The 21156-nt window shown below is 60.5% G+C and overlaps 7 protein-coding genes across 7 annotated transcripts; 3 read left to right on the top strand and 4 right to left on the bottom strand.

Moving 5' to 3' along the window:
• Positions 1-746: 746 nt before the first annotated feature.
• Positions 747-4232, bottom strand: VTJ83DRAFT_3177 (uncharacterized protein; the record flags this gene model as incomplete). Its single annotated transcript, XM_071009526.1, has 2 exons — positions 747-4100; positions 4170-4232. The coding sequence occupies 2 exons, from the start codon at positions 4230-4232 to the stop codon at positions 747-749; spliced, it is 3417 nt and encodes a 1138-aa protein (XP_070867055.1).
• A 525-nt stretch (positions 4233-4757) lies between these two features.
• On the top strand, positions 4758-7102 carry VTJ83DRAFT_3178 (uncharacterized protein; the record flags this gene model as incomplete). Its single annotated transcript, XM_071009527.1, has 2 exons — positions 4758-6008; positions 6098-7102. The coding sequence occupies 2 exons, from the start codon at positions 4758-4760 to the stop codon at positions 7100-7102; spliced, it is 2256 nt and encodes a 751-aa protein (XP_070867056.1).
• Positions 7103-9089: 1987 nt separating this feature from the next.
• VTJ83DRAFT_3179 (uncharacterized protein) lies at positions 9090-9716 on the top strand (the record flags this gene model as incomplete). Its single annotated transcript, XM_071009528.1, has 3 exons — positions 9090-9198; positions 9302-9642; positions 9711-9716. The coding sequence occupies 3 exons, from the start codon at positions 9090-9092 to the stop codon at positions 9714-9716; spliced, it is 456 nt and encodes a 151-aa protein (XP_070867057.1).
• Positions 9717-11936: 2220 nt separating this feature from the next.
• VTJ83DRAFT_3180 (uncharacterized protein) lies at positions 11937-13761 on the bottom strand (the record flags this gene model as incomplete). The annotated part of the gene is made up of 4 exons (XM_071009530.1): positions 11937-12742; positions 12816-13188; positions 13252-13601; positions 13731-13761. The coding sequence occupies 4 exons, from the start codon at positions 13759-13761 to the stop codon at positions 11937-11939; spliced, it is 1560 nt and encodes a 519-aa protein (XP_070867058.1).
• Positions 13762-14267: 506 nt separating this feature from the next.
• On the top strand, positions 14268-14861 carry VTJ83DRAFT_3181 (uncharacterized protein; the record flags this gene model as incomplete). Its single annotated transcript, XM_071009531.1, has 1 exon — positions 14268-14861. One exon carries the CDS (start codon positions 14268-14270, stop codon positions 14859-14861), a length of 594 nt encoding a protein of 197 aa, XP_070867059.1.
• Positions 14862-15280: 419 nt separating this feature from the next.
• Positions 15281-16547, bottom strand: VTJ83DRAFT_3182 (uncharacterized protein; the record flags this gene model as incomplete). The annotated part of the gene is made up of 3 exons (XM_071009532.1): positions 15281-15493; positions 15577-16433; positions 16490-16547. 3 exons carry the CDS (start codon positions 16545-16547, stop codon positions 15281-15283), a joined length of 1128 nt encoding a protein of 375 aa, XP_070867060.1.
• Positions 16548-17917: 1370 nt separating this feature from the next.
• On the bottom strand, positions 17918-20799 carry VTJ83DRAFT_3183 (uncharacterized protein; the record flags this gene model as incomplete). Its single annotated transcript, XM_071009533.1, has 7 exons — positions 17918-18238; positions 18310-18407; positions 18471-18932; positions 18988-20116; positions 20203-20328; positions 20508-20600; positions 20680-20799. The coding sequence occupies 7 exons, from the start codon at positions 20797-20799 to the stop codon at positions 17918-17920; spliced, it is 2349 nt and encodes a 782-aa protein (XP_070867061.1).
• Between the last annotated feature and the right edge of the window lie 357 nt (positions 20800-21156).

A 21156-nucleotide genomic window follows, 5' to 3' on the forward strand; every position in this document is an offset into this window, starting at 1 on the left:
GGAACGTAGGGATATATATATATATAATAGGAAATGCTGCTTATAAGGGATGTCAGATGTCAGCATTGTCATGAAGGTCTCAAGATGGAACGACGCCATGAAGCAATGGCGGATGGGGTGTGAAATGTACCTGAGGATGATGAGAAAATGGCGAAGTAGCAAGCGGTGTATGGGAGAGGAAACAGAATGAGACGAGCTCCAGTGGAACAATCGTGAAGCTTCAACGTGGAGTGAGCCGGGGGTGAGGCTTGAACCACGAAGATGGAATCCACCGTTATGATTGTTGGAATGTGAAGGCCATGAAACGCCGGCGTTAGCAGATGGAAGAGTCAAAATTGCCCAGGAGTGCACCGTTAAACAAAGGAAATCGAGGTTGTGGTAGACCCATTAACTCCATTGCGGGTGTAGCTATACGGTCCCAACTCCAGATCTCAGCAACAAAGGAGGTGGTGGTGGTGGTGGTGGTGAGCTAGCATGTGGAAAACGCGAAAAAAGTCGTGTTTGGCACGACGCGCCGGCGTGGGGAAACAAGTGCGAACTAACTAATACCGGGACTGGGGCTGGAGCCGGGGGGCGGGGCCCGGGGCTGAACACAACGGCCATGCGAGGTGGACCAACACACCCTCAACCAGCGGCCGACCGCGAACAACTTCCGGGAGAGCCGCTCCATCGTGATATGTTGAACAGCCCGGGTATTAAGGTTTCTTGTTGTCCAGCTTCAAGACGCATTTTCTACTTGTTGATATTCACATCCCTGGTTGGAAACCAGCAACATCATTGACCATGGCCCTCAACTTCCTCCACCTCCGGATCATCTCTAAATCCATCTCCAGATCCGGGTCCCGCAGCAGCGCCCCTTCTTCGCCCTCCAGGCCCTCATGCTCCTCGGGCCAGAACCACGTGCAGCCCTTGTCTCTCCTCAACTCCTCCAGCTTTCGTCTTATCCTCTCCAGCTCCTCTGGCTCGACCCACACCTTGCCGATCTCGGCAAAGTACTCGATCGTGCGCATCGTGTAGCGGTAGTCGATGTGATACGCCATCTTGGCGCTCTCTCGCACGTACTCGTGCTCCCACCCGTCGAGCAGCCAGTCCATGACGCGCACCATCTCGCGGCTGTCGCCGCAGACCGCCAGGGCTACCATGTACCGGTACAGCGGCCGACCGATGACGTTGAAGCGGGGCATGCCGGGCGTTGCCCATGGCTTCTCCGCCTCTAGCTCCTCCTGGCCTGCTTCGTGTTCGCGCTCTCCGGACCCTCCCGCTTTTTCCTCTTCCTCTTCCCGTTCCTCGTGGGACGTCTTGCGAGCCCTCCCGTCGAGCTGCGGCGTTTCCGTGGGTATGGGCTCCGTAAGCGTCGCGAACGCGCTCACCGCATGCGCGTGCGCTCGAAAGAGCATCTCCTCGCACGGCCCCTTGGCCGCAATCTCCCTGCGTGGTACAATGTTCCCGTCGTGCGTTCGAAACGTTGACAGCTTCATGGTCTTTCGTATGATGACGCACAGAGCCTCGAACGAGATGGGGTCGATGCCGTGGAACGCCGTGACGTGCTCAAACAGCTTCATGAAGGTCACCAGCGTCTCGAGGTTGTTGAACTCGGACCCGCGGCGGCTGTACAGAATTTTGGGTCCTGCGAGAGCTTCCATGATGCTGTGCCAGGGGGCTTTGTTGTGGTGGGCCATGCGGGCGTGGTGGGCCTGGAACCGGGAGGCGAGGGCGATGGCCTCGGGAATGAACCCGACCCGGGGCTGGCCTGCAGCTCCACGGTGGTCCTTGGGTTTCTCCGATCGTGGTCGCTTATGAAGCCGGCACAGCAGCTCGATCCAGGCGTTGAAGACGCGCACGGGAATCCTCGTCAGCTGCCGCATGTCCTCGGCGTCCACCTCGGACACGGGGACCCGGAGGGCCTGGACGAGGGGTTGCAGCGGGCTGTCGTCCAAGTACCGCAGGGCCGCGGCCCTGCTCGGCGCGTTTCGAATCAGCGTCTCGAGGCAGAATCCCACGGGCCGGACGTGATCCCGGTGCCGCATGCGTTCGTACAGCTCCTCGGGGCTCGGAGGGGTGATGCGTGCGATCTCGAACTCGCTCAGGTTTCCGTCGTGCACGGGAAAGGTCTCCTTGACGTCTCCGGGTCGGAGGAACGGGGACTCTGTCACGGGCTTGGCGAACAGCTTGTCAAACATCTCGCCGTAGACCGGCGCGGTAGGTCGGATGCCCGGCAGGGGCGGGGTTTGGAACACCTTCCAGGCTTCTCGGGCGTTTCGCGTCGCTCGGATCTTGGCCGTCCACTCGGCGTAGACGTTTTCGCTGGCCCGCCCGGCCGAGTAAAAGGCGGGGACCAGCGACCGTGTCTGTATCGTCGGAGGTTCGCCAAAGAGGGAGCCTCCCAGCGCGTTCAGCACCCGATCGAGCATCTCGTCATGGTAGCCGGCGGCGCGTTTCAGGATGCCCGCCTTGGCGCTTCGACTCAGGTCGTCCTCGGGATCGCGCCGCTCGTCGATGCCGTCGAGGACCCGCCGGTACGGCGGCCACGTCGGAGCGGCGCGCTCCACGGTCTTGGCCTCGCCCTTGGTCTTGCTGAGGGCAATCAGGACCGATCGCACGGAACGGTAGCCGTTCCGGTCGATCACGAGCGGCGGCTCTAGCGTGGCCGCGAGCTGCAGGAGGTGCCGCTGGGCCGCCCAGTTGTGCTCCATGTGGTCGAACGGGCGAATGCGCGCGGGCCAAGCCATGTAGCCCAGCGCCTTGTTGAGGACGGTGGACCGGGCCTGAAGACCCGTCAAGGCCCCGGCGCAGGGGCCGCCGAGGCGCATGGTGGAGATGTAGTCGGCCGTCAGGCTCGCAAGCAGCGGCATCCCGGCCGGCCACTCTTCCCGACAGTGCCATACGAGGCGGTAGAGGAGCGCCAGGAAGTGGTACCACGTCAGGCCGCGCCCTCGGTTCGCGTAAGCGGGGTGGCTGGCCTCGTCTGGCGGCCGATCGGCCAGCACGTAGTTCGCCCTCACGTACCGGACGACGTTTACAAAGGTCGAGGGCTCCCGAATCCTCTTGTCCTTGGCCAGGAGGAGCTGGAGGACGAACAGGGGCTTGCGGCACCGGCTCGCGAGGAAACGTTGCAGCTGAGCGTCTCCGGATTCCGGCGCGAGGATCCAGAGCCACTGTTTGATGTCGGCCTCGGTGATGCCGGTTCGCCGCTCGAGCCTGGCCAGGCAGGACTTCCAGCTCTTTGTGCTCCCAAGATATCGCTCGATTTCGAGCTCCTCGCCGCGGCATCGGGCCAGCAAGACCTGCCGTCGAAGAAAAGCCTGCGCGACCAGATACGCGGGACGCGAGGTTCGATTTCTCGCAATGGCGCAGGCGAGCCTCCACTGCCGAGGCTTCCACGTCTGGTTGCGCAGGCGGTGAAGCATCCCGATGACCTTGGTTGGCGAATATCGTGTGTGGGCTTTGGAATAGGCCGTAGCTCTGCCGTCGGCCGGCTGCCACTCGGCCCCGAGACGGTCCTCCACGCCCACAATCAACAGCTCTTCCTGTTGTTCTTGGTCTGTCATGTCGTGAAATCCGGCCGGGAGCGCCTTCAGCTTGGCCGGGTCCGTGGGCAGCTCCAGCCGTGGGGGCCAACGAGGACCGGCCCGAAGCCCTCCCGACCCGGGCGCCGCCACGCCGGCTGTCATGTTGGCCAGGTATTCTCCGGCGATGCCTTCAACCCCTGGTGCCCTCTCGATAGCGTCCTCCGACTCCTCCCATGGCGCATCGTCATCCAACGCATCCCGGCTCCGGCGGTCCGCTCCTAGGTCGGCGACGCCATCCGAAGCCGGGCGCGTTAACCCGTGCGCTGACCGTCCCGAGCGCTGGGATTTGCCGACAAGGTCGGAGGGGTCGCCTCTCCGGTAGGTCTCAAGACGCTTGGGCATGTCGCGCGGGGCATGGCACAGCATCTGCTGGGCCTGCGTCGGTGCCTCGTGGGCTCTCAGGGACTCGGCGAGGGCATCCTCTGTGGCGGGCGGTTCCGGCTCGGATCGAACCGGGCAGCTGGCGGCTGGCCTGCTGCCATGGCGGTGAAAGGAGCAGCGTAGCCAGGGAACCCAACGACCCCTCGACCGCTGAGGCGAGACGGTTAGCCCAGGAGGAACAAGCAGGAGGGGCAAGCCAGAGACGCCAACTCGACGCACAAACCAGGCCAATGCTGCTTGTGTCTCAGCCCGTCTCAATCCAATGAGTCTCGCGCTAAGCATTGGACCGAGCAGCCACTCATTGTAGCCGGTTGGTTCGTGGCTACCGGGGGGGGGAGGGGGGAGGGGGATGTTGGACGATGCGGCGGCGGTGGTGGTGGTGGTTATTTTGTTCTGAATTGACCGGATCCAACGATAACAGGAAAGTTTGTACTGTAACGGTGGGGCTCCCTGGTTGTGGTTTCTTTGGTGCGGGCAATTGCCCGTTCCTGATTGGCATTGTCCGTGAAAAAAGGTGGGTCCACAGCGTCCCGGCCCGGCCAGCCATGGGCAAACAGGATTGGACCTCTATAGTACATACTATAATAGCTAAGCACAATAATAATACTGTGTACCATGTAGTACACAGTACTGTGTAGTTAGCTTCAATGTCTTGGCGGCTCTTCAGCTCTCATCCATCCCTATCCCTGTCTCGCTCGCTGTCTTGGACCCGAAAGACAGAGCGCACCTCCAACCGTCAGGGTTGGTTGGCTGACACAACCCACTGACTTATATGATACCTACCTATGCGACCGTTGGGTTTGGACCATGCCTGGCCATCTCAAGAGAAAACGTCCTGATAGGGACCAAGAATCCCTCGTCGCTCCCGCCCAGCCCGTGGCCGACACGTCGCAGCCAGGGGGTTCTGGCCCGAGGCGGACGACGCGACAGACGTCGAGCGCCCCACACCCGGCCCCCGAGCCACCACGCCGCCGCCGCCGCGCTGGCACAGAGAAGAACCTCCCCGGTGAGCCCACCGAAAACCCGCCGCCCGCTCCCGGTCCGCCCGTCCGCTCCCCTCGTGGCAAGGAGAACATCCCCGTGCAGGCCGAACAGCAGCAGCAACAAGACCGCCAGGGGCAGCAGCAGCAGCACCATGAGCACGATCAGCATGCCAAGCCCGCGACGCGGTCGACCCGCTTGACCACCGCCCCCCAAGCCGCCCCGGCCGTTCCTCGCGCCGCCGACGTCAATCCCCGCTCTGCGGTCTCGCCCGTGCCCGTCTCCCCCGTTCCGACAGCCCCGATTGCGCCTCCCGAGACTCACAGGTCGGCGACAGCGTCTCGAGCAGCAGCAGCTGCTCCTCCTCCTCCTCCTCCTCCTCCTCCCCCCGCGACGGCAACGCCACGGGGCAGGCCACGCAGCGACAGCCGCCCCGCGACGTTCGAGTCCTTCGTCCTGCCGCAACAGTCCGTCTCCCTCGGGCGCAACAAGCCCATCTTCATGGCGACGTCAACCGCCCAGCAGCAGCCCGCCGCCGCCTCGAGCGCCAACGGGGCGCTTGCCAGCCCGGCCAGGAAACCGGACGGCGCGAGCCGTTCGGACAGAAACATCGACAAGGTCGTGCTCGGCGACATTTGCTTCCGCGCGTGGTACCCCTCATACTACGGAAAGGAGGTGCTTGGGGACTTTGCGGGCGGGAAGTTGAAGGGCGGGAAGACGCCGAAAAGCCACGGCCAGGACGCCCGCGACGATTCCGGCGACGCCCGACACCATGGCAAGCGGGACCGCGAAACGCCCATGCTCGACAGGCTCTGCGTGTGCCCGTGTTGCTTCAAGTACTCCAAGGAGCTGGTCACTTGGTGGGAGCATGTGCGGTGGTGCGAGCGACGGAACGTGATACCGGGCAAGAAGATCTACGTTCACCCGAAGGGGAGCCGGACGATCCTGGTGCCGTCGGGACCTGCCCCGAAGCAGGGCAGGGGCAAGCGTGGTAGCTCTGGCCAGAAGATGGTGGAGGAAGTGGTGCAGGACGAAGGCGAATGGAGCATCTGGGAGGTGGATGGCGAGAAAGAGGTGGTGAGTTGGCGCAAGGATTCCCACATTGGCACGCTGTGACCCCCTCCGAAGCTAACCCGTCTCTCCCCCCCCCCCCCCCCCTCTCGCAGCTCTTCTGCCAAAACCTTTCCCTCTTCGCCAAGCTCTTCCTCGACAACAAATCCGTCTTCTTCGACGTCACCGGCTTCAACTACTTCCTCCTCGTCTATACCCCTCCCGCCCGCTCCGCCGACGCGCCTCCGCCGCGCGGCCAAATCGTGGGCTTCTTCTCCAAGGAGAAGATCTCGTGGGACAACAACAACCTAGCCTGCATCCTCATCTTCCCTCCCTGGCAGCGCAAGGGTCTCGGCTCCCTCTTGATGGGCATCTCGTACGAGATCTCGCGCCGCGAGGGGCTGCTCGGCGGACCCGAGAAGCCCATCTCGGACCTGGGCAAGAAAGGCTACCGTCGCTTCTGGGCGGGCGAGATCGCCCGCTACCTCCTCAGCCTGCGCCCGGACGCGTCGCCCAACGCAACCTCGGCCGGCACCAGAGACGAAGCCGACGCCGCCGCCACGAACGAAATCGTCATCGACATCGACCGCATCAGCCAAGCCACCTGGATCGTCCCCGAGGACTGCCTCCTCGTCCTCCGCGAGATGGGCGTCGCAGAGGACGCCGGCACGGGTCCCGGCCCGCGGCCGGCCTCGGCTCAGCAGGCGCACGACCCCGCAACGACGAGGGCAACAACTACGACAATAACAGCAACAACAATAACAACAACAGCAACAACGACGACGACGACGACAACGGTGACAACGGGAACGAGCGTCGCAACGTCAGCGACGAAGCCCGACGACCACGCCAACGCCGCCGGCGCGAATGCCCACCACGAGGATGCCTCGACCGAGGACCCGTCTGCGCCCGCCCCGATGGTGCAGCGCGTGCGCATCTCGCAGGCCGCCGTTCGCGCATGGGTGGCGGCCAACAAGATCAGCTTGGAGAGGGCGTGCGACCCGGATGGGTTCGTTGAGGGGTACGCGCTGAAGCCCAACGGCGCCGGTGCCGGTGCTGGTGCTGGTGCTGGTGCTGCCGAAGCGGCGGCGGGGCTTGCGGCCGGAGAGGATCGGGATTGAACCGGTTCAAAAAAAAAAAAAAAAAAAAAAAAAAGGATTGCTCGAAGCTTTGGATATCCGTGCGTCTGCTTTCTTGTCCGTGACGGGTTCCCAAGAGCTCCTGATTCTGAGTTTCGTTTCGCGCTCCGAGGGTCAAGATACCAAAGGGGCAGTATGCACGTTGGCCTGATCGGGACCGGGTGCAATGTCATGGAGTCGGGGTTTCCGATTTTGGTGTATTACTACATGCAGCGAGCATACCGGGTAGATAGATGGATGGGCTGTTTGGCGCGAGGCTACCAAGGATTTTAGATATAGGTTTGGGAGGGAATATCAGATGTTGGACCTGAAGCATCCCCTTCACATCCGGTTGGTTGCCAGAACCACAGTCACCACGTGCACCTTCTGTGCCCAGTCATCCCCTGATCGACCTCATCCAAGATTGGTGGACATGGCCGCTGGAAGAACAGCCGCATCGACTACATTGTACGAGGTGTCAGAGAAGACGAATAGGCAGATGTGAATGCTCCCGTAACCGCCCACAACCCTCCGATTGGACTTGCTCCTTCGAGGGCCATGATTTGCCCCTTCGGGAGGGTCTTGTTGGACGATGCATTGACTTCCAATCCAAGGTGCACTTCTTGAGAGGCCTCCTACCTACCGAGGCGCTCGCTGGTAGTTACCAGTGCTTCCTTTGTCCTTGATCGGCCTCTCAGCTTACTGCCAGCAATCATCCCGCAGTAACTACAATGTACGGGGTACGTAGCCGTTCCGCGAGGCGTTGTGTAAGCCACACTGTGGCTGAACCGGCGGCGTTTTTCAGACCACTTTGCCTGACACTGGCACTCGGATTTTCCCTGCCCAATTACCGCCGCCGGACCGTCGGAAGACACCGACCCGCCCGCGCATCGGAGCGCCTCATCATGCTGTGTAACGGACAGAACCACCAACCATGGACCCGGAGCCGCTTTGGATGACGTCGGGCATGTCAAAAATAAAATAAAAAATTAAAAAGAAAGGCATGCGCAGCAGCCATGTTGTCCCATCTCGAAAGCCGACCGAAAAAAACGTCCCCAGGGAACCGTTTGTTTCCCGTCGAACGGAGGAGGGGTTTGCGATCTTTGTCTATAGTAATTGTCCACTGGCAAGCGTCTCTCTGGAACGGGTGGGGAAGAGGCATTTTCCTTCGTCCCTGTCGTCATCCGTCCCAGCCCCTGAGGGCCAAGTGGATTTCCTGTGGAACCCAAACCGCAGCGTTGGACGACTCGTAGGCCTCGTTTCCCGCCGAGTGGGGGCTCCATGGGGGCGTCCCGGGCCTTCTGGCGAACGAAATGGAGCACAACACTGCCTGAGACACCAACGACAGTGTTCGGGCTGACGGTGAAAATTTTCGGATGCCCTAACCGCCAGACGCTCCGTTTGTCGACCAGATCCTAGGCTCTGGAGCTCCAGAGAAGCCGCTAAACGGAACCGTGATAGCTTTACGTGTAGGATCGAAGATGGTGCCGTCTCCAGTGTGCCCACAGCCGGCACATGAGTGCTGTCGTGAATGATGCCCGGTTCTGTGTGAGCGGAAGCCGTGCCCGTGCCGACCGGCCGGCGTTCGATCCAGCGTCCGTCCCCTGCGTTCGAGCTGCCACGTCCGAGATTGCCCGACCACTTCCCAAAGTGCCGCATCAAAATTTTCCCTCTCTTCCCTCTCGTTGTCCAAGCTGGCAGAGCTGACCCACCGCGAGCTCCAAGTGGAGAGTTTTCCCAACCAAGAGTCGAATTGACCACTCACGTCGCCCGTTTGCTGCTGGTTGAGCCCGTTGCCCGGACCAGCCCGAGGTTCCGCTTCCCCAGCTGCCCACCTGTTCTTCCTTTTCGCTCATTCCTCTCCTCCTCTAATTTTTCCCTCTCTCACTCAGCAGTCGAGCCATCGCCTCAACCTCAACCACCAAGAGTATCATCTCGTCCTCCCCGACCCGTCTTTGCAACCTCTTGCATACTCTTCCCATCAGTCACAATGGCCTCCACCCGTGTGCTCGCTTCGAGGCTGGCCTCCCAGATGGCCACCGCTGCTCGCCCGGTCGCCCGCGTCAGCATTGCCACCGCCAGCAAGCGGACCATGACTGGTAAGTTCGAAGCGTCTGCAACCGCCATCACCGCCATGCCTCCTCGATCCGCATCAGACGTCTAATCGATGATTGTGTTTTTGCGTCGGTTTCGTGCGTGCAGCCGCCACCAAGGCCTCCCCTCTCCAGGCCGTCAAGCGCCAGCAGATGTCGGCCATCGTCAACGCCACCACCCGCCAGGCTTTCGGTGTCCAGCGCCGTGCCTACTCCTCTGAGATCGCCCAGGCCCTGGTCGAGGTCTCCAAGAACATTGGTATGGGTACCGCCGCCGTCGGTCTGACTGGTGCCGGTATTGGTATCGGTCTCGTCTTCGCTGCCCTCCTCAACGGTGTTGCCCGCAACCCCGCTCTCCGTGGCCAGCTCTTCTCGTACGCCATTCTGGGCTTCGCCTTCGTCGAGGCCATTGGTCTTTTCGACCTGATGGTTGCCCTCATGGCCAAGTTCGTAAGTTTTTGCCAAAATCCCGCGAGCCTCGGCCGGGTCGGATCCCGAGTGCTGACCGCCGCACGCAGACGTAAACGCATCTCCCCGTCCGGGCGAGATTGGCGTCGATGCCTCGTTGGGAGCGATCGGTCGCCTGTACATATCGGGGCGCGGGGTCGATACGAGCGGGGTGTGGACGAGGGGTTCGTGGTCCCATGCGACTTGATCGCGCCGCATTGGACCCGTGAGACGAACGGGACATGTGCATGGGGAAACATGGCGGGGAATCGCATCACCACCTCACAGACGGGATCACATAAACCTAGATCGGGGAGAACTGTCCAGGCGATTGGACCGTCTTGCTGTCGGCACTACCGGCGCAGCCTTGTACATTATCCACGGCGATTCTTCTCCAGCCTGCTGGGGAAACCACCACAAAATTTCATTGTGTCTCACTCGTGTGCCCCGCGTCCGCCAGGGGATAGATGCTGTTCTCGCTTGAGATGGATGCGATCGCTTGATTGTGTGCGCATGTGCGTATGTGGGTGTGTGGATGGATGTGGGTATGTGGATGTGTGTGTGCGTGTGTGTGTGTGCGTGTGCGTGATATCAGGGCTGGCGGGATACATCGAGCTGCAGCAGAGGTCAGGATCGTCACCAATGCAGCAACAACCTCGCAGCAAGACCAATTGCCGCAGACCAAACCATCTCCGACGACCGCAATGAAATCAATCCCATGAAACCCAAGAGCCCATGATAGCACGTGGGGAGAGACACAAAAACGAACGAACTAAACGGCGTGTTGTTTAACCTCACTGACCATGGCCTTCCCCACTTCAAGGCGGCATTTTCCTTTGACGGAGGGTGGTCGCGCGATCGATCGCATGCTCCACCAGGAACCCACTCTGGTGTCCACTCGAGCCGCCAGCTAGCGTCTCCCCGTCAACCAGGACGGATCCGCTAGGGCGTTATCGGATTTGTTGACATCGTGATGGTCAAGGTGAGGAGGTGTTGTATCGTTGTCGAGGCCGTTGTTGCGAATGCGTCTTTATTTATCTTGCTGATGTTGTCATTTTTTGACGTGTAAAACGCTGAGAAAATGCGGGTAGAATGAGGAGAGCTTCAAGAAAAAGGAGAGAGGGAAAAAAGGTGCACAGCTGACTTGGGGGGGAGGGAGCCGGTTCCCTCTTATTTGCTGGACGGAGGCTCCTCCAATTTGTGCGCATTCTTCTCCTTGCTCGTCCAGAAGAGCTTCTTGCCGGGAATTTTGGGGTGCTTCCTTCCCTTTCCTGTTTCTTTCCCCTCACCGGCACGCCGTCGTTGTATGCAATTTGCAAGGTGGAAGGAAGGGGGAGACGCGTCAGGTGATTCTGTGGTAAGGCAGGTACCGCGGCCGCGGAGAAAGGTAGGAAAGTGACTTTCTGCAGCACAAGATCCCTTCCAAGGACAGCGTCTTGCAGTCAGCCGGCCCCCGCATTCCCCGGGCTTGATTGGGACGCGTGGTTGCGTTGGAGCAGGGTTGAGTGCGTCGATCAGTGGATGGCGACAGGATGCAAGGCCACGGATAGGTTGGGAACCACGGCTCGAGGGAAGTGGAAGAAACGAACGGGACGTTTCTCACTGGATGGGGTTAATAAAGGTTCGGGGGAATGTACGCCTCGCAGCCATCCATTGACTGCTTTGTTTTGGACGACCATGCTCCAGACAAACGTAGGGCCGTTGCTGGCGCCTTCAACGAGGGTGGCCAATGGATCGGAGAACGTGTAGTAGTTCAAGCCCGTGGCAAACACTTTCTAAGGCTATGATGGATTTGCCGGGGGAATGTGAAAAAAAGCGGTCTAGGCATCGAAACGTGATGGACTTGGATGTCTCGAAGGGATCTGCCTGGCCTATATGTGTCGCCGACCCTGGATTCTGGTATGCTCTGGCCCGCGTGGTCATGATGTAGAGCTTAACTTGTACACAAACAGGTTGTTTACATGGAATCTAAGAAGACATTCTCCTTCAATCCCAGAGGTGCTCATGGCTAACGGGCGCTCTGTTGTCCGGTCTCGTCCGCTTGGCAGGGTGGCGAGGAGCGAGTTCTGGCACCTATCATTTCCTCGAGGAGCTGCAGACTTCAGCCATGCTATGCTAGTCACCCGAGACCTCTTGGTTGCGTAACAAAAACGATCTGCATTGAACAGCTGGAAACACTCTCATCATCCTTCATAACGCAGGTCTAGCCTCTATGCACAAGGTAGATACTGTACTGTGTACCGCTTCATTTTCATACCGCTCTGCAAGCATCCTTCCCCTCTCCTTCTGCTCCCGCATCACGACTTGACAAGAAGGCTCGAGCCCGTCATCTCGGGAGGAATGGGCAGGCCCATGGCCGCGAGGATCGTGGGAGCAACATCACCCAGCACACCGCCCTCCTTCTTCAGGCTCCAGCCCTCGGGCGCGTTGGCCATGATGAACGGAACCTTGTTGGTCGTGTGGGACGTCTTGGGCTTGCCGTCGGGGAACTTCATCTCCTCGGCGTTGCCGTGGTCGGCCGTGATGAAGAGGATGTAGCCGTTCTTCTTGCAGCCCTCGTAGATCTTGCCAATGGCCTTGTCCGTGGCCTCGCAGCCGATGATGGCCGCCTCGTACACGCCCGTGTGGCCAACCATGTCGGGCGGCGCAAAGTTGTTCATGACGAAGGGGAACCGGCCCTCGCCCAGGCGCTTGACGACCTGGTCCGCCACGCCGTCGGCGCTCATCTCGGGAGCCAGGTCGTACGTCGCGACGCTCTTGTTCGAGGGCACCAGGTCCTGCGTCTCGTCGCGCGTCTCGAGAGGGAACACCTTCTCAACGCCGCCGTTGAAGAAGAAGGTGACGTGGGCGTACTTCTCCGTCTCGGCGACGTGCACCTGCTCGACGCCCTGCTTGCCGAGCCACTCGGCCAGCACGTTGTCCATGACCTGGGGCTTGAAGGCAATCTCGAACGGATAGTCCACCTTGTACTGGGTCATGGTGACCAGGTTGACCTTGGGATACGGGAAGTCCGGCAGAGGCGAACGATCGACGTCGCCCAGGAGCTGAGTAATCTGGCGGACACGGTCGGACCGGTAGTTGAAGAAGAAGACGTCGTCGCCGTCTGCCAATGGTTGTCAGCAACTCGGTTGGCACGGAGGAGGTCCCCCCAAGACGCAAAAGCTAAGGTCTCTCACCCTTGATGCGAGCCTCGTCTCCGCCGACAACGATGGGCTTCAGGAACTCATCCGTCTCGCCCTTCTCGTAGCGCTCCTTGACGGTCTTGACGGGGTCCTCGCTCACTTCGCCCTCGCCGAGGATCATGCCCTTCAGGGCGACCGCGACACGCTCCCACCTCTTGTCACGATCCATGGCGTAGTAACGGCCGACGACGGTGGCGATCTGGCCAATGCCGATCTCGTTGATCGTGGACAGCAGCTCCTCCATGTAGGCAGCGCCGGACTTGGGGTCCGTGTCACGACCATCGCCGAAGAAGTGGATGAAGACCTTGGGGACGCCGTACTGCTTGGCAGCCTTGAGCAGGGCGTAGAGGTGGTGCTGCTTCGAGTGCTGCGAGGATCGTTAGCGGCGTCCATCGGCAGCAGACCGTCTTCCCGACAGGGGATAACTGACCACACCACCGTGGGAGACCAGACCGCAGAGGTGGAGGCGCCCCTTGGTCTTGGCCGACTCCATGATCTTCTGGATCACGTCGTTGCTGGCGAACTCGTTCTTCTTGACGGCCTGGTCGATGCGCACGACGTCCTGCCAGACGACACGGCCGGCGCCGATGTTGAGATGGCCAACCTCGGAGTTGCCCATCAGGCCCTCGGGCAGGCCGACGGCGAGCGAGGACGCTTCGAGCTCGGTGTAGCCGGTGGGACTCTGGGAGAAGGCGTCCATGACGGGAGTGGCGGCGGCGGCGATGGCGTCGCCATTCTTGGGCGACTCTTCGGACGGGATGCCCCAGCCGTCAATCACGACTGAAAGGCCGCAACGGCACCACGGTTAGCCACCCAAGCTCGACATGTATCACAACGTAGCAGGCCAACAGGGGAGGGAAAGGGGGGGGGGGGGGGGAGGTAGGGGTCGTCCTGCGCGGCGAGACGTACTCAGGCAAGCCTTCTGCTCGGTAGTAGCCATGGTGTCGAAGGGCTCGAAGGGGAGGAATTGAACGGGTATGGTCGAGGCAGCGCAAATCCCAAGACTGGCCGCTTGGGAGCTATGAACTTGGGCCAAAGGACAAGAGGCGGGACGGGTTGCAGAACAGAAAAGCTCAAAAAAAACTGCAAGCGCATTCGGATCAGACATGAAGGATGGCGGGGTCCATGCCCGCGACTTTCAGCCCACCACCCCACCAACCCACCAACCCGCGCCGGACCTGCCTCTCACCGCGGGGTCTGACACGCTGTAAGTGTCCCAAAGCGGTTTAGCGGCCTTCCTGAGGAACTGCGATCCCGGCACCCAAGCTCCGATAAGGCCCCCCCACCTTGAACAACACCCCAACAACCAAACTCGCCCCAAGTCATCCCACCCATCGTTCGTTCCGGCTCCCGTCCTTGGTGGTTGGTGCCCTGCCGACCCGACCCAAGCCGTTTCAAGCTCGAGGCAATTTCCAGCCGCCCGCCCACGCGTCCCGACGGGAACCAATGGCGACACACCTCCCGCCGGGCCTGTCGCCCGACGCCTTTGACGCCGTCACCGAGCTCACCTCCATCGTCGTCCGTCTCCGCGCGTCGCAGCAGCAAGACTCGGCCACCAGCGGCGGCGCCGGCGGCCCGACGTCGACCCCGGCTGCGGCAGGAGCCGCGTCCGGAGGCCTGAACCCATCCGGCACCACACCGCTCCCCGCAACCAACGCCGCCAACACGCCTTCGGGCGCTCAGCAGCCTCCCACCTCCGCCACCGCCGTCGCCGGAGCAACCGCCAATAGCAACGACCATAACAACAACACCACCACCACCACCACAACAACAACAACAACCAGCGCCCTCCCGCCGCTCTCCCTCAAGGACCTCCCTGCGGCAACGGACCCGCTCCGGCACAAACTCCAACGCGCACGCGCGGCGGTGCGGGCGTTGGCCGACGTGCAGCGCGGGCTGGCACAGCAGGAGGCAGAGCTGGCCGGGCTGGAGGCGAGGAGGCGGGCGCAGGCGGAGAGGCTGGCCAAGGCGCAGGAGGATGGCCTGCAGTTTGTGAAATGCGAAGGGGAAAAGGGGGAGAGGATGGTGGAGGGGGAGTGATGCCCTGCGTCCACGGGTTTCCGGTGGGATCTACATCAAGTGGCACAATGGGCACTGGGCTGGCTTCAGCGGGATGCATCCAAGATACCCGGTTGTTGTTGTTGTTTGCCGCCAGAGGTTTGGAGTTGGGCGTTCACCACGGGATGTTACACTTCATTATTGCCAGGCTGTTTTTGGGCTCTGTTTTCAGAGAGCTACCTAGGCAGACCCGTAACGGGTCGCCAAATCTGGGCATGAAACGCCGAGATTGTGTATGCTCGAAAGAATCAAACATTACGTCTTGCGGCCTCGCTCTCCAGAGTTCGGCGCCGCGCAGATTACAAGACAGAAGACAAGTCCAGAAAGAAAATTTCCACGGCGAGATCGGAGCCGCCGTCAGGCCGGCAAGGCCCGCGCAAAGACGCCCCGAATCGGCCTGCTCAAGCGCCGCTACTCTTGCCAACCCCCAGGGCATGGAGCGTGTCCTCAATGACGACACCCGGGCCCGGCGCGAGAGCCTTCTTCCACACGCTCTCGGGAATGGCCTCGGGCTCGGGAAGCAGGCTCCAGTTGGGCGACTCGGTCGCCTTGAGCCACTTGAAGTCGTCCACCTGGTCGTAGAGGTTGGGTGTTTTCTTCTCTTGCTCGGTCAGCTGTCGAGGTGGGGTTAGCATGCCTGGCTCGGCATTCTTCTCGTCGTCACGCAAGGGGAAAGAAGTGCGATGGAGAGACGTACATAACCCTCGGGCGTCTTCCCGAACCTCACGCCTTTGCAGCCCTCAATGATCGGCCTGCTGGCGCAATGCAGATAAAACACCACGTTGTCGCAATCGTGAATCCGCACCTGCCGCGCCGCCACCATGATGGCGCTGTCGCGGACGTTGGTAACGTGCACCGGCCCGTCGACGTGGCCCGCGACGATGACGCTGCCTGCGATGTCCTTGAGGGCCAGGCTCGCAAAGGGCGCGCCGTGGGCGCTGCCCGACGTGGTCGGCGCCGACATGTCAACGACGCACCGGTCCAGGTTGGTCAGGGTCCCCGCCGAGGTGGCGCGCGCGGCCGACACGGGGAGCGTGATGTGCATGCGCTGGTGGTCAGAGAGGGCGATGTCGCGAGCGGCGGAGAAGGAGGGCTTTCGCACGCCCGAGCCGCTGGCGATTTCTGCGTTGTAGTTCTTCGCTACAACGCCGGCAGTGCCGGTGGCGGCGGTCGGCAGGGAACCGAGCGTGTCACGCGCCTTGGGCTCGGCGGGAGGGGCGGCGGCGTCAACCCTGCCGACCGGGTTCGGACGGCGAGAGTCGAGGCGGGCGCCAGCGCTGGTGCCAGCGCCCGCACCAGCACCGTCGGTAGGGCGGCGCTTGAACTGAAATCGGGCTTTGGGAGTGAACTGGGCCTGGGCTTTGGCAACCTCATCTCGAAGCTCCTTCACCTTGTCGGAATAGGTGCGCTGGTCGTAGGCGGGGAGGAAAGCAGAAGCATCGGCGACGTCGTTGGACAGCCGCGAGATGCTGCTCAGGACGTGCTCGACGGCATACTGTCTCTCGCCACCAACGGATGAGAAGCTGGGAAGCGAGCTGATTTGCTCCTCAATGGCTGGGCGATGCTGTTAGCCAGGCCACAACGACCCCAGGAACAGCCGATCGACTTACAGGCAACCGAAATTTTGAACTGGCGGTAAAAGCGATCCTTGGGATCCTCAGAAGTCATTTTGGTCGATGAGTCGGCTGGCCCGAGAAACGGTGGTGCTCTGGGTTGGTTTGTTAAGCGAATGAACAGATTCGGTGGTGGTGGTGGTGGTGGTTGTGGTAGTGGTAGTGGTAGTGAGTCGCTTAGAGTAGTGCACCAGAGGGTGTAAGAGAACGGGAGTTAAAGTCCCTGACAGTGTTGTCCCTTGTTCCCGCCTGACAGCTTGATAACAGTCAGCTTAGAGGTACCAGACACAGCCCGGGACGACCGCAACAGCAGAGAATTACAAATTCGCGGTCTGCCCTTCTGTCTGAAGTGCACAACGTGTGAAACTCCCTTCAGGAGGTTGGTTGGGATGGATTCAAAAGCAGGAGTCACGGGAATGGATGGGTGGGCGCAGATGGATGTCATGGGCATGGCGCGTCAGATCCCGCCCCAAAGGTCAAAGCCCTTCCATGCACCTAGGCAATAGGAAAACAATCAAAGCTGCTTGACATCACGGATTCTTACCTGATAAAGAAGTAGTACTCTTGGGTCACTTTGTTGGATGTCAGAGTGGGTTCATGAAGTTTTGTGTGGGAAATGCCAAAGTTCAGAAGTATGGGATGGGAGTCGGGGGGGAAGGGATGGCTCAGGAGGCCAAGTGTGGTGGATCCCATCCCCAACTCCCCTGGAAATGGCGGGTTAGGGGGATCCAAAACTGGATGCTCTGCGCTGAATCACGCACTAAGGACAAAATAACAACCCGACACTACCAGTCGTGAACCGAACCAAGGGCATCAATTCAATTGATGGATCTGCAATCACAAAACACTCCAGAGTTGGGAAACATTTTCGCAAAGCTGCCGAGAAAAATACAGGATGAACCGAGCCGTGTGGCGACTGGATTGGTGCCCCATCACCCCGTCTCATTCGGTGGTTCCGTTCCTGGGAGCTCGGTTGTCTGTTGTTGTGCCATTGAAGACCCTGGATGTCCTGATCCTGACTCTTCAGGTGACCCCATCTACCGTGCTTTTGGCCACATGCTTATGGGAGGGACCCCGCATCCATTCGTGGTGGCTAGGTCGGTTGGATCTCGAGTTTGAAGAGATCAAGGCTGAAGACATCGTGCATGTGCTTGTAGATGACGACAAAAGCAACGTCAAAAATAACTACCTAATGAACGTCCCGGCAGACACCCTACCCCTTGCTGGTCCAGCGCAAAGTTACATAACACCAACGAAAGGGGGCTCGAGAAAGGGGGCGACGAGAGCTGACGTAAAAAAAGAAAGTGGCGTCATACAGACACCACCACCCCCATCGAAACAAACAGTCCCAAATTGAGTAAGGAACTTGAAATGGTACCATGTTTCTATTCGCATCTATGCATTTTCAGAAAAAAAAAACTCAATCTACCTAACTGACCCATATCTCGCCCTCCTCCCTGAATAATTGCTCGGATACATCTTCCCGTTCGCAAGCACCGGCACGTGGACCATGCCCTTCTTCTTGTCCGGCAGCGAGTTGACGGCGTTCCACATCTCCATGACCCCCGCCCGTCGTGCCGGCAGCATGCTGTACTGCAGGGAGTACAAAACCTTGCGGTTCAGCGGCGGCACGAACCTGCCGGTGAGCAGGCACAAGAGCACGCGCGGGGAGAGGTAGTGGTTGCGGATGCGGCTGCCCATTTGGAAGTACTGGTGGAACATGGCTTTGAAGTTGAGAGGAATCGACTAGCCACGCAAGCATCGTCAGTTGGCTGGGCGGGAGCGTGCGCCACATGGCTGGGGAATACCCGACTCACTTTCAGATATATTACGGATGTGGAGGGGAACTTTTTGGACGGGTCGTGACTCGATCGTCGATAGTCTGAGGCGTCTCGAAGCTCAAAACGAATGCCACCTTGCGGAGATGGGTGTCAGCGGCACGAGAAGAAGAAAGAGGGACACGAGGTGCCCGGCCTACCTGGAAGCCTCCCAGGATCCTTGATTCGCAGCATGAGCGCAAAGAGCGGAAAGTGATTCAGGCAGGAGAGCATCGTGTCGAACACGGCCTTGAGAGAAATGATGACCATGCGGGCAATGGCAAAGTTGAGATAAAAGACCACCACGGTCGGAAGGAGGAAAAACAGCACGGTAAAGAGGATGGTGCCCACGAGCAGCTGGTCGAGGTCGTAATCGCACGAGTCGATGCGGTTCCTCAGCACGTTGTGCTTCTTGCCTCGGAACAGGTGGAACAGCGAGATCAGAATGGTGAGCTGCCAGTGGTAGATGCGGGCCGAGGCGAGGTAGAACGAGTAGATGTGGACCGTTAGGATGGACAGGAGATCCGAGAAGAGGGCGATGGGCATGCTAGCGCCAGCAAAGCTCGAAAAGCCGATAAACCAGATGATGTGCGGCAGGATGGGGCGGAGAGCTTCGATGCAGCCTGGTCCGTGTCAGCGCAAGATCCTCCTGTTCCCGGCTCTCTTGTTCAGACTCACTTGACCAATAGTCGATGACCCACAAGAACAAGTCCCCCAGAAACGCGCCAAGCTCCGTGTTCAGCTTGAGCCCGGCAGGCCAGCCCATGAGCCACGAGATGCTGCTCTGGAGCGCGTCGACGGAGTACTCGGACAGGAGCCGGCCGATCTGCTGCGCGACCCAGTCGGCATTGTCGATGATGTACGACCCCAGGGCGATGCCAATGATGATGTCGTTGGCCACGAGCCAGAGGCTGTTGTAGAACCGGATGTAGTCGGGATGGCTCGTGGTGACGCTCTCCCAATCGTTCTTCCTGAGCCGCAGCGTTACGTACTGCATGGGCCAATAGCAGAACTGCTGCAGCCGGATCTCGACCTGCTGGGCCGTGGCCGAGATGTCCTTGAGAGCGGCGTAGCCCGGCCGGGCGCGCCACTCCAGGATGCGCAGGAAGACCTCGGCGGCGAGCCGATGCGCCATCAGGCTGAGCACGAAGAGCCTCTTGATGACGGGCCAGACGTACGTCATGAACAGCCCCCACATCCACACCACCATCATGTCCCTGGCCGTCGTGGCCGACTCGACGACCCTCTCGGACACGCTCAGGCTCCTCTTGGGGCGGGGGCCGATGAGGGACACGTTCTTCTGGAGCAGCTTTTCCAGCTCCCAGGCCCAGTTGATCTGGTTGACAATCTTGGCGAGGGCTTTCTCCTTCTCCGAGGGGACCCGCTTGAAGATGGAGTGCTGCCTCAGCTTCTCGACGAGGCGCCTCTTCTGCTCCTTTTTCAGGCGCTCCTCCCTCTCGTCATCGTCCTCCACGCCGTCCACGTCCTGTTTGAAGCCGTCGTGTTTGTCGTCCAGAGCCAACGCGATCGGGTTCAGCGAAATGTACTGCATCCGGCCCGGAAGCGGCCGCTCAAAGAGGATAAGCTGGATGCTTGACGCTTTGGCGCATTGGATGGCCGGCACGCGGCGGCCAGACCCAACTGTGGCGTGGATCCATGACGGGTCGAGATCGACCGAGTCGGGGGTGTTGGACAAGCCGAGGATTTGAATTGACGACTGGCCGCACAGCTCGAAGATGCGGCTCACGGGGTGGGGTGCGTTTCGGAGGAGGGTGCCCGTCTTGAGGGCGAAGTCGACATTTCGAGGCTGCCGGCCGGGCGTTAGCGGATCGCGTTGCCTCATGCGCCCGTGTTTCGATCCAGAGGGCTTGCCCCGCAGGGACGCGCACTTACGTCTACTTCTTCCAAGATGGCCACCACGAAGACATCCAGATCCGAGTTCCGCCAACCCACCACCACACCTCGGAGGTCCGACCGTGGCAGGTCGGCCGGCCAGAACACGCGCATCAAGCCATCGTGCTCTGGCATGTCACAAGGCTGAGGCGCGGCCAACCAGCTAGAAAGAGCCCCTGCGCCTCAGTTGTTCCCTAGCCGATATTCCGGATCCCGTCGATCGAGGATGCTGGGGAGGGGTCGAAGTCAGCACGGCAGGGCTCGGAGGGTGGGAAGGTGTGCGGGGCTTTTCTCCATGAGCGTACCAGGTTCGCCTCCTGGGTCGCGAGCCGCTCGACGGGAATGAATATGAGGAGGAAGACGAGGCTCAAAGCGGCGAAGCCTTTGGCAGCGCGGGTCTGCACAGGGGGAGGGGTCACTGGGTCAGCGGCTGCGTCTGTTGTTTTGTCCTGCCATGGTTGAGCCTTGGTCTCTTACAACCACTCCGTAATCCCAGGCAAAGATGGCAAGTTCATAGAGGCGAGTGACGAGGTCCCATCGGGCGGTGATGTAGCCAGCGACGAAGATGCCAAGAGTCAGGATGGAGAAGGGGTGCATAAGAAAATCGCTGCGCTACGCCCTGGGCATTCCGGAGGGTGGCGGGTGCAATTCGGAAGACGCCCGTGGTTTCGGGGCACGAAGAAAGGGGGGTCTTTGATCAACAGGGCAGGCTGTCAGAGGGAGGAGGGTGTCGAGGGTCGAGGGCGAGGTTCTGGTGGCCGCATCGCATTGCATGGCGTGTTCAAGGGGAAGCGCCTTCTTCCACGTGTTGAGGTTCCAGAACCGGGTTTCGTCTCCATCACGTCGCGGGTAGAGGAGCCCCACAGTTGACCCCGAGCCCGACCAATGGCGTACAATAGATTCCCTTTGGTCCAAACATCACGTTTCGGCTTCGCCATCGTATCCAGGAACAGC

This window comes from Remersonia thermophila, chromosome 3 (genome assembly GCF_042764415.1).
Source record: "Remersonia thermophila strain ATCC 22073 chromosome 3, whole genome shotgun sequence".
NCBI classification, from domain to species: domain Eukaryota; kingdom Fungi; phylum Ascomycota; class Sordariomycetes; order Sordariales; family Chaetomiaceae; genus Remersonia; species Remersonia thermophila.